This window comes from Ascaphus truei, chromosome 1 (assembly GCF_040206685.1).
Source record: "Ascaphus truei isolate aAscTru1 chromosome 1, aAscTru1.hap1, whole genome shotgun sequence".
In the NCBI taxonomy this organism is placed as follows: Eukaryota; Metazoa; Chordata; class Amphibia; order Anura; family Ascaphidae; genus Ascaphus; species Ascaphus truei.
Window position 1 is genome coordinate 88,051,569 of NC_134483.1, and position 14,696 is coordinate 88,066,264.

The 14,696-nt window shown below is 43.9% G+C and overlaps 1 protein-coding gene across 1 annotated transcript in view; it reads right to left on the reverse strand.

The window, feature by feature from the left end:
* The window catches only part of IQGAP2 (IQ motif containing GTPase activating protein 2), a 501,518-nt gene that overhangs the window by 25,895 nt on the left and 460,927 nt on the right, over positions 1-14,696 (reverse strand). Inside the window, exon 30 of the mRNA XM_075591289.1 lies at positions 4,036-4,168. Coding sequence (XP_075447404.1) covers positions 4,036-4,168 — 133 coding nt within the window. The remainder of the gene's footprint in view (positions 1-4,035; positions 4,169-14,696) is intronic.

Here is a 14,696-nt window from a genome sequence, read left to right on the forward strand (position 1 = left end):
TTAATGTAAAATAAAAGTAATGAGGTATTTTTCTATTTTCTGGTTGTTGCTGATCTCTAATGTACATATTCAAGTTTGTAAACTATAGTGACAGACAGGACACCCCGTGCCTCAGAACTGTGAGTCATTCTCCAGTTCCAGTAAAAGTGATAGCAATTCTTGTTTTTCAGCTCCCCCATATGCAGAATAGACAGGATATCCTCATAAATCATACTACTGTACAGTATATCTGCTTACAGCTACTTCTAACCTAACTCTGAAAAAGTGTTTTTAACCACATCAACTGGTTGAGACAGCAATGCCACAGCTGTGAAAAAAAACTACATTTATGGAAATTTAACGGACTCAGCATTATATATTAGTGGTGCCGATTTTAGGTTTTACAGTGGAAACTTTCAGGAAATCTACATTCTTATTTAACAAGTTTTTAGATACAGCAATCTGACCATTATACTAACAGGGATGCTTTGGTCTCATATGTAAAACTTACCAACTCTGCTTAATAGAAATCTTTGGAGTGGGAGTGTGTTGCAGGTGGTAGCCGAGAAGATGCCTACTTGTGTTTACTCATGAAAAAAATAAAAAGTATTATAGATGGTTTATAAATGAAATAGCAGGTTTTAAAGGGAAGCTTTGACTCGGTAGTGTGGCTGCCATCATTTTTACTGTGATATCATGAAAAGCTAGAAAACGCCAGAGCAGCAGGCTACTAGAAAACACGCTATATGTATGCTATCTGGTAGAAGATATGTATCTTTTAGTGCTAGTGTAACTTGTGGGATTTGTCCTAACTGATCACTCTGTTGGGTAAATAAATAGTCTGTTTGGTTTACATTACATTACTTCTCCTAGTGCAGCAAGACTCCACAGTTCTTGATAATGGGGAAAGTCATAGGGTTGCAGACATGTAAATGCACCACACGTGGTATTTTTATTTGCTGTACACTGTACAGTGGAGGTTTTATGTCACTTTTTTTACCCACCATAGCTTCTTTAATGTCTGATTATACCCACGTACCAACGTCCCATTGCATAGCCAGCAACCAACTTCGCACTGATGAGACCCAAAAGGTCGAAACCGCTGTCTGTGAGTAGGTTTACTGGCTACGCAGTTCTGTAACCCAGGCTGTGCTGCAAAGCTGTGTAATATGGCAGGTATAAGCTTATAGGGGTCCATGTTAAAATGGAAAAGAAGTAAAGTCACACACTGTGCTCATTTGGATGTCATTACCCAGAATCCCTGGCTGCAGTGGAAGCACGGTTTGCTAAGCCAGCGGGCCGCAAACTTTTTCCCCTGCGCCCCCCTGCCGGATGTCCTTCTCCCCCCCGCCCCCCTCCCTCCTCCTCCTCCTCACTTTGATTGCCGGCGTCATTTGACGCCGCGTTGCCATGGCGGCGCGTCTCCAGATGCCGGCTGACTCAAGGTAAGTGCTGTTTGCAGAGGCCTTCGCCACTTCCCCGGCACTTAATTTAAGTGCCTTCGGGAAGCGCGCGGGCCCTCTGTAAACCCTGCGCCCCCCGCCGGCAATCTCACGCCCCCCCTGGGAGTCGCGCCCCCCAGTTTGCGCACCGCTGTGCTAAGTGATAATGGGGAGAGACAGGGTTGCAGACGTATCCGAGACGTGCAAATGCACCACAAGAGGTATTTTAATTTACTGTACAGTTATTGATAAAAATACATATGTTGCAAAAGAAAGGGACTGATGTTTACAGGAGAAGGGATCCCATTATCAACAACTGTATATGTTTAGAGCGGCCTATTCTTGTGAGATTATGCAACCTCCGCTCCTTTTTCATTTGGCATATAATGCAACACTTTAGATTTGATTGAAAAATATTTTACTTAACGTAATAAATATAAATGCACATAATTTTCAGTGCTTAAAAGAGGAACAATTGTGTTAATGAGTCCAATATAATTATAGATATAGGATAAAGTATCTCTTGTCTAAATTTACCATAGGTTGAACTTGATGGATGTACGTCTTTTTTCAACCTCATCTACTATGTAACTTAATGCATTGCAAGGTTAATGCTTAAAGCACTGTAACCCAGCCAACACTCATCCAGCTAACCGTTCCCCTGTTTTTATATTTTTATAGTGGTTAAAAAATACTCATACTTGTCCAATTCTTAAAGTTCTCGATTATAACTATTTAAGCTGTTATAGATATCACAGAGTAGTTAACTTTGATGCTTTAAACCAAAGCACATTTAAAGGTATTTGGGGTCACAGTTTTCATACACATGTTGGAGTCACCTAGTTAAATATCACCTAACATATCCTTTTTATAGCTAAACCTGACATTAGATGAAAGCCAGATCCTGATCTATATGCCCTTTCTTTTGTGCCAAGTAGGACTGTACTAAGCCATGCGCACAAGTTTATAGGGCTGGATTTTGGGACGGCTGTGAGAGGTGAAGCTTAAAGCAGCAGTCCAAGCTGCCGGTTTAAACAGTTGGCACTCACGTGGGCTGTTGTAGAAGTTGGTGCTTGTCATATAAGGCTTAGATAAGTAATGTTTACCGGACAAAAGTTCAGCAAAAAAGAGACAGCACACAATGGTAGATTGATCAAAAAGGTGTACTGAAATAGATGGAACACAAAACCTACCTTTTTCAACACACCGCTTTGAAAATGGCAAAGCCAATACAACGAACCTCACACTGATGAGACCCATTAAGGTCGAAACATGTCTGTGAGTGGTTTCTCTGGCTTTGCATCTGAATCCCATGCTACGCTTAAAAGCTGGGTTAACAGCAAGCATTAGCTTATAAGGGTTCCATGTAAAAATGGATTTCAGGCAAACGATGTGCTCATTTGCATGTCATTTCCCAGAATCCTTTGCTGCAGTGGAAGCCCTGTATGCTAGGTGATAATGGTGAAAGGCAGGGATGCAGACCTGTCTAAGACATGTGAATGTGCTCACAAGTGATCTTTTTATTTGCTATATGCTATACGGTGGAGGTTTCTTGTTGCCTTTTTCACCCACCATAACTTATAATGTGATGGCGTGTATAATATATATATATATATATATATTTCCAATTTAATATGTTCATCAAAACAATCCACACAATGATAAGTAATTAGCTAAGTTGCCGATCGATCCGTTCTCCTGTGATTGATCGGTGATTCACTAAATGGCTGTCAGTGCAGCAGAAGAGGACCAAAGATGGCAAGATCTGTAGGGAAGATCATGTAACCAGGCCGTCACTAGATACTATTGGTGCACTGCTAGAGAGAGGGCAGGGCTCAAAAAGGGGTGTGCCAGAGCCTGTTTCAGAAGAGGAAGGGGATGTTACTTTGTAAATGGTTGCTATAGAAACAAAAAATGCTTATTACATTACAATACATTAAAAATGTAATTATCGGGTGAAATATGAGACACTGGATTCTTCTCCAGATCTCCCCTTACTTTTAAGTGCTTCTAAAAACTTGTGTTTAGTGTACAGTATACATGTATACATGTTTTCCAACTTCTTGGGGTAACTCAGGGGTGTGCAAACTTTTCTTCTTGCACCCCCCTGCCTGGTCTCCCCCCATGCCACCGCTCGGCTCTGGTGTCAAATGACGCCGCGGGGTTATATGACGTCACGTTGCCATGGCTACGGTGACGTCACATGATGACGGGTTGCCATGGCGACGCGTCGCTGGAAGCAAAAGTAAGTGAAGTTACAGAAGCCTCGCACTATCCCAATCATTTATTTTAAATACCTTCGGGGAAGCACGGGCCTCTGTAACCGCTGTGCCCCCGCCCACCGCCTCCCCAGAAAATCATGCTCCCCTTTGTAAACCCCTGGGGTAACTTATCTTAAGTTTAAAATGCAATTTCCAAGTGTGAAATCCATGTCACTTACAGGTCATATTGAGAGTTTGCCACCATGCTATAATAACATTCACTTTAGCATCTAGTGCTCTATAATGCATATCTTTAAGGAGCCGTCATACACTATTGCTTCATAGCTATGAAATACTAACATCCATACTGTTAAAACATTGCTTGCTTTGTGTGTGTATTTTATCTCACTTACTGAATGGGTGTTGATAATTTCTTCAATGGAGATGTATATCACAGGTTTACTCAGAGTCACCAAGTCTGAAAACTCATCAATATTGAATTTTTCCTCTGGCTCAGGAACCTCATACGCCGTCTGAAAGAATTTCCTACAAAACAAGACACCAGGAACATGATTTTCCATTTCTCTCGAAGCGATTATAGTGTGTGCGATGCGAAGAAAATGCAGTTGCTCTATCGGGCCGGCCATAGTGCGCGCGACCGAGGAAGAGCCATTGTGCGGCAGAAATTTGAGCCGACAAATAATTTAGGTTTTTTTTCGAGTGGCGGCCGCATCACATGAGCGGTTCAGCCAATGAGGGCGAACCAGGTTGGTGATGTCACGGCCACGCCTGCCCATTACAGTGCAGGGATCGCTCGATTGAGCGACAGGTATGCGCGGCTCCATCATGCACATCTGCACTATAAATGATGCCCTAGAAACAAATTTTCCAACGCGATCAATAAGCAGCCATATATATATACATATATAAAAAAAGCAATACTTTAACCTCATGGTGCGTGTCAACTGATATATTCATATTTTTGTGCCTAACCACAAAATAAATATTTTGGGGTGATAGGTAGGTCTGCATGCATTGGGAAACATTCCTGCAAGAAAGGGAGCAGCAATGCGTCCCACAGATTGGTCATATGTATATACGACAAAGAACTCAAATGCTAAATACTGTAGCTTTCACATAGATCCTGCCCTCCTCTAATTCACTGCTAGAGGACTTCACAAAGTTTAGAAGTTTTGAGGTCAAAAATTACTCGTACGCAGTAAAAAGAAGAATGTAGATATGTTCTGGAGAATTGCTGTCCTCATATCATCACTGCAGAGCCCACATTTGTAAAGACATGCTGTTCTCATAACATTCAAATATGTGTGACCAATTCATTTCCCACCATGCTGTACTTTATTAACATTTATATCGGTCTGTTTAAAGGGTTAAAATACTGCAAATGCTTGATGCACATTCAAGTCCCTTGCAAGTTCTGTCTACATATCAATTATTCCCCTCTCAAGGGATATCTTTTTTGTTTTGTCTTACTTCCAGACAAATGTACTCCAACAGGGGTTTTCCCAGACTAATAAATCAGACACGGTTTCCTACAATTGTCTAGCTCAGAAGACAGATAAAAATTGGGATTGAGTAATAGAGTCATGTCTAAAATGATCCTTCTGTGTCACTTATTGTCACTTACTGTGTCACACTCCATTCTTCTCCTCACTTTTAAAGCTTTACATTCTTCTGCCCCTCCTTACATCTCATCCCTAATTTCTCGTTATGCACCATCCAGACTCTTACGTTCTTCTCAAGGATGTCTTCTTTCTACCCCCTTTGTATCTAAAGCCCTCTCCCGCCTTTTTCACTGACTGCCCCACACCCTTGGAATGCCCTTCCCCTCAGTACCCGACTAGCACCTCTCTATCCATCTTGAAGACCCACCTTAAGACACACTTGCTTAAAGAAGCATACACTGGCGACACACTTTATTCAAGCTCGGCTAGTCCCACGAATTCGGGTATACCCGGGTGTATTGAGGTTTGTGACTGTTTTCTGCCCGAGTGCATTGGGTTATTTTCCAGGCAGGGATTGAAGCATTTTATTCCCGCTGGCTGCAATACTGCACAGTATATATATATATATACTGCATTACAATTCATGAATTTATGCCATCTGGTAGACACGCGAAGCATTGCAGCCTATTAAATCCTAATCATTATCATTTAACAGATCAGCCGCCCGTCAGCCAGGCATGAACCCAGGCTGGGAAGGCAAACGCAACGGGGCTTGTCAGAGGTGAGGAGCGGCGCATTCCAGGTATCTGCCAGGTACATACTGGGTATTTGCTCGAATAAAGTGTGTCGGTGCAGTATGAATAGCACTGTGGATATTCTGAACACATGATACATAAAGCTTGGTCCCCTGCAGACGCACTTACCAGAACTCCCTCCTACTGTGTCTGTAAGTTCTACCTACCAATTAGACTGTAAGCTCCTCGTGGCAGGGACTCCTCTTCCTTAATGTTACGTTTATGTCTAAAGCACTTATTCCCATGATCTGTTATTTATATTATCTGTTATTTATTTGATTACCACATGTATTACTACTGTGAAGCACTATGTACATTAATGGCGCTATATAAATAAAGACATACAATACAATACAATACTTACAGAGTGTCCTGGAACAGGATTGTTTAATTCTGTTCCCCCCTTTGTAGCTCTCTCACTGCCAGCTTTCTATATTTCAATTGCATGCTTCTCTGCTTTGAAAACACACAGTGCATGTATAACTGATACAGTACATTTTGTTACATGTCCCCTCTCCACACAGCCTGGAGCTGGTTGCCCTGGCAACCTACCAATTCTCCAGCTGAGATTGGGCCATTCCACCCCCCCCCTGTCCTTGCTGACAAGTTAGTTGGGTCCTGAGACTATTCCTGTCTCCCAGGAATCCCTCACTTCCTTTTCCATCCAGGCAGGCTGAGTGAATACACCTATCTTACCTACTCACTGGCAAAGCAATTCGTTTGACCTTCCCTTGATACAAAAGCGCCTTCACATAGAGAAGCACTCTCTCACCACTTTTAAGAGAGATATTTACATGACCAGACCATCCTCCTGCAGATGTACATGTGAGTGATTTGTTCACCTAAATCACTAACACATCACTTTCACTGGGTTATTCCCGGTTTTTATTGTTAAGCACTCTATTGCGCATTATTTATTTATTTTGTTCACTATACACTGTACACTAGATACTGTTATTTATATGCTGCACTGAGAAGCTTTATATTGTTGTTTTATATTCTGCGCTTCTCTTTTTCACTGTATTACTTTCAAAGCATTCCTGGAAATATTCTACTGAGTGCCAAGGGGCGTGCCTAACCCTACCGGTCAAAAGATAAGACATATGGAAGCCTGGTCCCGGCACTTACTTTGAAGTATAACGTTTAGCTATTTAAATCGTTGAAAGGAGACGAATGCAATAAGACCAAACACTTGCGGTTTAGGAGGTGGCCAGGGACAGATATCCATTTGTCCCTCAAACTTAGGGTTATTACATTCAGCAAACTCACATGAATCTATTGATATCACTTGTGTCTAAGTATTAGGGAAATTGCGCGTTTGGTTGTTAGGATGCAAGCGGTGACGCGCGGTTAGGGGGCGTGACTGACATCACAGCGTTAGGCCGTGCTGTGATTGGTTCGCGGCGTGGCAGCAACACGCAAATACAATTTGATTGTATTTTCCCTTGTCTGCTGCGCCACTGATCACGGCCGTGTGTGTGCGCGCGCCCCTAGTATAAAAAACGTCTGGCTAACAGTAAATTATAATTGACGTACGCACGGTAGCGCACGCGTGCAGACTATATTACACGCCTTAGGAGCAGAGGTTAAAGCTACCACAGACCTGGCTGATTTATTTGATACAAAGAGAAAAGACAATAGCAACAGATCTAGGTGCAAGATTTTGATGTCTCTCAGCAAAGTACCTTGATTTACTGATGCAATATGATGCATTTTGCACCTGTGTTTGGAGCAATGGTCAAGATTGTAACCCTTCATACAGATCCCCCTGTATTCCTTAGTCATAATAATAAAAGCAGCTAAACAAAAGAGGTATAATGAAGACAATAAATGCACAGGTGTAGTGCCCTCTACTGGAACAAAATGATACTATATTTTTTTAGTTTAATGATAAAAGTATATAAAGAACTTTTTAAAGTTGCAGTTCAATCAATATCCTACATGTGTATTTTTTTTTTTTTTTTTTTTTAATAAATCAGTTCTGTACTATGAGAAAATACTTGTAGGATTTAAAAAAATAAAAAACTATTTTAAAGACATTTTTAATGTATTCTAATGTAACAGGCATTTTTGTTCCTATAGTAACCATTTATAAAGTCACACCCCCTTCCCCTTCTGAAACAGCATCACCTTTTTGAGCCCTGTCCTCTCTAGCAGTGAACCAATTTAATCTCGTGCCTGCCTGGTCACATGATCTTTATCACAGAACTTTGGCTGTCAATGCAGCAGAAGATTACCCAAGATGCATTAATGTGAACCCCAGCCGAATGTCAGCCATCGATTAGAGAAGAACGGATCGATCAGCAACTGAGTTAATCACTTGTCAGTGTGTAATTGTATTGATTCATATATTGAATAAAATGTTATTTTATTATTATTTATTTTTTTAAACGACAGCTTGAAATGCAACTTTGAAGACATGGAAAAACGTTATTCATTGCAGAAACCCAAACAAAGTTGCACACATGGGGAGAAGGTGTGTTCTTTACGAATTAACTTACTATGTGAATGGGACAGTTCCCCCTGCCATTTTGTTTTTTACCCCTCCCTTTTTTTGGGTGGGAAGAAGCTGAAGTGTGTTATTATTGGCTTTCCTATTCATCCGCACTGCAAGGCAAGGCGGCCTGACCGTCCATCGAGCAGCAGACGAGTGGGGGTGCCACTGGTAGAGCAGGGAGGGTCTGGAGCGTGAAGTTGGTAGACCATAAGGGGTGGAGGATGTGGTCCTTCTGTCATGTTTATTATTTTTATAATTGTACACTAGCATTAATGAAGTGTTGACCATGAAATTAGCGCAAACAAATATTTTCCCTTGGCTCATGCTATTTTGAGGGAAATAGATTAGATTTACAAAGTTTGCACATTCGGACTCGATTATGTATTTTAATATTTTTTGTTTACGATTTCAGAGCATGAAATGGGCATAAATGTGTGTAAATTAATAAATACATATTATGTTGGTAGGATTGGAAACGTCTCACTTACGGCATCAGATCCAGAGAAGAGAATATTGACGGAAGCACTTTGTCTGTCACTGTGCGAAGGTTTTGGATTGAGGACTCCAGCCTATTTAAAACCTCAGTATGGGACAGGGCCTGTTCAGTAGTAACATCATATGGTAACTTACACAAAAAAAGGATGTGCTTAACAGCGCTAATCCCTATATAGTGCAATAACACAATATGTACAGGCAATAGTTGGATATGTAGCAATATATGCAATAAAATAGCAGGGCAGTCAGTAAAAAAACTGGTAGAACCAGTACCAGAGGCAAAACAGATAAACAGATACAGACTGGCGCCCACAGTGATAGTACAATGTCCACTGAGTCCAACATAAAAAGTCCAATCAGATGTGATATACGATGGAGCTCCACTCAGTAGATCCGTGACAACAGGACCGGAACATAAGTGCGTTGAACACCAAACAGTGGCAAACAGTGGCAAATCGTCTGGACAGAGCGAGTCCCTTGCGAATGCCCAAACCAGCAGGAGAAGGTTACGCACTTCCTCGGCTGTCTGTAGATGTCAGCAATGGTGCCGTAATAAATGGAGACTGCTCTTGCCCAGTCCACCTGTGCTGTGAGGTGAATTCAACACGTAATACAATTCCGACTCCCTTCAAGGCGCCGTGACCTCTGACCCTACGCGTTTCGTGATAACGTCACTTCCTGAGGAAGTGACGTTATGCACACGTGGACTTGGCAGGAGCGGTCTCCATTTATTACGGTGCCATTGCTGAGATCTACAGACAGCCGAGGAAGTGCGTCGCCTTCTCCTGCTGGTTTGGGCATTCGCAAGGGACTCGCTCTGTCCAGAAGATTTGCCACTGTTTGCCACTGTTTGGTGTTCAATGCACTTATGTTCCGGTCCTGTTGTCACGGATCTACTGAGTGGAGCTCCATCGTATATCACATCTGATTGGACTTTTTATCTTGGACTCAGTGGACATTGTACTATCACTGCGGGCGCCGGTCTGTATCTGTTTTTCTATCATATGGTAACTTGCTGCAGAAAACAGTAGAGAAAAAAAATAATTAATATTAATAAGTGTCAGCTTACCAAAGCAGATTGTAAACTCGATAGGCACAAACATCTGTTTTTTAACTTCCTAAATCGTATTGCAATGAAAGAAGCCAGATTGCCTGTTGAAGAGCTTTGCAGTATCTGGAAAATATCTCTATGCACGGAAATACATTTTACGAAGACATGCCTCTCAGTTCATATAAGTAACATTACCTTGCACTTAAATATGTTTCCAAACCGGTGGAATATGAAGTGTGCAGAACAACCAATACATTCAATACAGAACAATGTGTGAACTTCACAAGCAACGGCAACATTTACACATTGAAATCAGCATTATACAGAAAAGGCCCATGATACCTCTTTGAAAATACAACTGTGCATCCATAATGAATTTCCATTTACTATATTTCAAGATCTATACTGGAAATAAGGAAAACATTATAGCCCATATTTCCTCAACTGTGTTGTTCCATAAAACACCCAAGCTGAAAGACGCTTTACATCTTATTGGCGCTAGAAGGTATCTTATGGAATAACATTTCCTAGTAAATATGACCATGTGTTATTAATAGGCTCGAAAAAAACATCCATCCAACCGCCCCAGATGAGTGGAAAATTGGGTGCGACTTGTGGAGCTGGAAGACTGCATCTGGTGCAGAAAATGTTCAGAAGCTGGAGTTGTCAATCAGCACTCTGCATCCAGAAGTTGCGCCCCATAATGCCTTGTATAGCAATATGCAATGCATTGTGGGGCGTGATTTGGGGAATAATAATGTTGACTGACAGTTTTGCTTTCCAAGAGGTTCTGCTGCAGCTGCGATCTTTCCTGCCCCAGCCACCGCAGTGGAGATTGTATGGTTCATGCTGTACTGTCAGAACATTAGTAATAAATGGTCAAAACCCTTGCACAAGTTAGAGAGAATTTTGGACATTCATGGTTACGAAGATATGAAAAACTGCCGACTGCAAAGATCTAACCATAACCCTTTAATCCCTACATTTCAGAAAAATATTTGCATATATTAGCCAGTTCCGTCAACACTTTGCAATTAAAAAAAATGAGACGTACATATTTGTATACTGTAAGATTGGACAAATAGCCTAAATGCTCAAAAGTTTCACCAGAGCACACATTTCTTTAAAAAAATAAAAAAAGGAGGCGCATGCGCGACGGGAAGGAGAATGGAAGCTTAGTGGCAGAGCTCCGTTCCCACCGGCGCCTTTAATTCAAAATATAGCAGCAACAGCGGGCGATAGATATCTATTCCCCCACGAGAGTGTCCCTGAATATATAGTGATGGCAACAAGCAAAGCTCTCCGGAAAAAAACCCAGCCGGACACCACTTACTTTAAAAGTAAGGAACCAGCAAAGACAGGCAAAGCAGCGATCCAAGCACCACCATCTTGCTCAGACCCGGAGATGGAGACTGCAGATGAGGATCCTGAACCTGAGGATCTTGAAATCATGCGGCACAAGGACATGAAAGAATTTTGTTCCCACATGAAGAAATTCTTTAAATCTGAGCTGTGGGCCTTAAGAAAGGACGTGGATGAGCTGGGAGAGAGGACTGCGGCCCTGGAGTCCAAATTGGACGAGACGGCGGGGGCTCTGACACATACCCAAACACAAGTTAACACACTAATAGATCAACTCAGAAGCCTGGAGGACAAAACAGAGGACGGCGAGAATAGGGATCGGAGGTGCAATATTAGATTGCGGGGAGTACCCGAATCTGTCACCGATCCTGAAGCATTCTCATCAAGCTGGCTGGAACATCTCTTCCCAGACAAAACTGGAGGGGATCTTATATTGGACAGATGTCACCGAGCACTACGCGGGAGACCCCAAAAAGAAGACCCACCGACCCTCCCAGGGATATAGTGATGCGCTTCCATCATTATCGTGTCAAGGAGACCTGTAGAATCTCCAGGGAAAACAAAGTCATGGAGTTCCAGAAGATTAAATTCCAAGTTTTCCAGTGTAAGGATGCAGGAGTCACGCCGCGCACGGCATGCTCCTTACTCACCTGCGGCTCTGCCTGGGCCTCCCGCGGCTCGCATGGACTCCTTCCCCATGGCGCCGAGCTCCGGTCCTCCTATGCGCGCGCGCGCACGTCAAGTCTCCTCTTCTGCCCTCGGTTCAGGGCGTGGGTCCGCGCACGCAGCTACAGACGCTGCCACATGGAGGCGCGGCCACACAGGGACGCACCAACCCTTTAAAGACGCAGTACCCTTTTTCAATGCCACAATACAATTCACCAATGCTTCTAGGATTTATAGCTCCTCCTCCAGGAACTCATCTAGACGTATCCCTGTCTCAGCCTGGCCCATTCACACACCCCCACCTTGCTACTCAGCTATTGGTTCCTCCTACCTACATATACCCTCCAGATTCATTAACTCGTCGGCTGAGCATAGAACCAGTTGTTCTCATCACTCTCTGCCTCCCTAGTTCTGTTTCACAGATTCCTCGTGTACCGGACCGGCTTCTGCTACGTCTTCCTGCACCTCTGGCATTCTGAACTCGGCATACGGCATCACGACTCTCCCTCTCTGGCATTCCGATTCTGGCTTACGGTAAATGATAACGTCTCTCTCTCTAACCCCGGACTTGGCTACCGTCCGTACCTCTCCTACCCCGATCCCGGAATCCCAAACCACTCTTCAATCAAGACGTGCCCTCGTGGCTGTGGGTGGCGTAATAATCTTTCCCACTTCAGCACCGCGGTCCCGTCTCGTTTGTGGTGAGCACATCCTGACATCCAGGACCTGTCCCCTGCTACCCTGGCTGAAAGGCATACTCTAGCCCACGTAACAAGATCCCTAAGAGACCAGAACATACGTTACCGTTGGTGGTTCCCCTGTGCACTATTTGTGCTAAAAAATGGGGTAGCCCACACCCTCAAAAATGCGGACGACGGCGAGGATTTCCTCAAACGTGTGGGTGTTTCGGAGCCTTCTCTAAGCCCCCTAGGCTAACGGCAGCCAAAGATGGTGTCCCGGCCCCCACGTGGAACAGAGCAGGTACAGCTCATACGGAGGCTCGGGCTACAGAGTCAGCTGCCAGCTCCCCTTGAGAGGACTGCACAATACACCAGTACCTCAATGACTCAGACAATATCATCTAAAAAGAGACGATGAGAACTAACCGGCTGAAGTAAATCTCCTCCTCTGAGCACTGGCAGTAGTTAATTAACAAAATAACCTCCCCTGTGACCCACATGCGTTTTTCGAGCGGCGCCCATCTTACCTTGCTCCTTCCTCACGAAGAGCGGGAGTTCCTCTGTCTTTCGCGGGCTTTCTGGATGATTTCGGCGAGATGCTCCACCATCTTGCGAGACTCGGACTCTTGCTCTCGGGGCAGCGGCACCTGCTATTGACGTTACAGCGCCGGAAGGCACACGAGAAGATAGCACAGGGAGCTCTATCAAGGAGGAACGACGCAGCGCACGGCCCCGGAGAGGACACGGTGGCAGACGAAGGGGGTCTATTTTGCGGACATGAGGCGATCGCTGTGGCACCCCTCATATAACATAGGAGGGCTGACTCTACCCTCACAGGGCCGCTGCCGCCCCCTAATAACCTTTAGCCAATGAGAAGGGGCAAGAGAGAGGAGCAGAGAGAAATGGAAGGGGGGGAGGAGAGGAGGAAATTGGGGGGGGGGAGTGACGAGGGAAATGTGGAGGGCAAAAGAAAGAAAAGGGGAGGAAGAGAAAAAAGAAATGAAAGAGAGAGGAGTTTGAGACGGAGGGGATTTAAGGTCGGGGGGGAGAGAGGTAGGGGTTGACGGAATAAATTAGTCCTGGACAATCCATATTAAGAGCGGTAGCTACAAAACTATTACTCGCAGCCTACTACCACATACTCACCTCACAGCCCCATTAGTAGATATAGATACAAAATAGCTAGACATTTTAGTAATATAGGAAGTTAAACACATCTCCCACTCCATAAAACACATGCTAGGCACTAGGATTCAGTAATTCATTATAGTTCATTACCATCAGCACACTCAAGGTAATGGGTGAAATGGAGGGTGGTACTAAGAATAGGGTTGGTTAAATATAGGTTCTCAGCCAGGCTAAAGTTGATTCTCATTACTTCTGTTAATTGCTCCCATGGTTCCGTGGGTTTACACTGTTTGTACTGTTATCTCCAAGAGTTGCTCTCAAGCGATGGAGGAAAGATCTCTAATGTTGATTATGTTTTAGACCTCGTTATAGTTACCAGAGACAAGCCGCGCAGAAAGAATGCTGTTGTGGATATGTACGAAACAGCGCCGGTGGGATTACCCATGTCGGCGGGCATGTGTTTCTCGTCTCGGTCCCTGAAAACAGGGGATCGCTTACAAGTCCCAGGGAGGGCAGACTCCGGCAGGACAAGATTGCTGGGTCAGCTGCATACTCCCTTAGGCAGAAGAGCCGCACTCGGGGGCCCCCGAGTTGGGCTCTTATTTTCATTTGTTTTTTGTGTTTTTATATTTGATCTGTTTCTTTGGTTTAATACAAGTTTTTTTCCTTTTGTTTTTTCCTGTGTTTTGTCTTGCCTCCCTGCCCGCTCCGCCTTCCTCACCATCCGCCCTCCACACCATCCGCCCTCCCCACCATCCCCCCTCCCTCTCCACACAGCTGGAGATATCAATCTAGATGCAAAACAGGTGTTATAGATCAGGTGCATACTGTAGCTCAGGCACGGTCATGCTCGGTTCGAAAGAAGACTTCTCGGGTGAGTGGTCGAATGTTAAGCTGCTCCTACACACAAACACTAAATGATGGCTTTAACACTGATA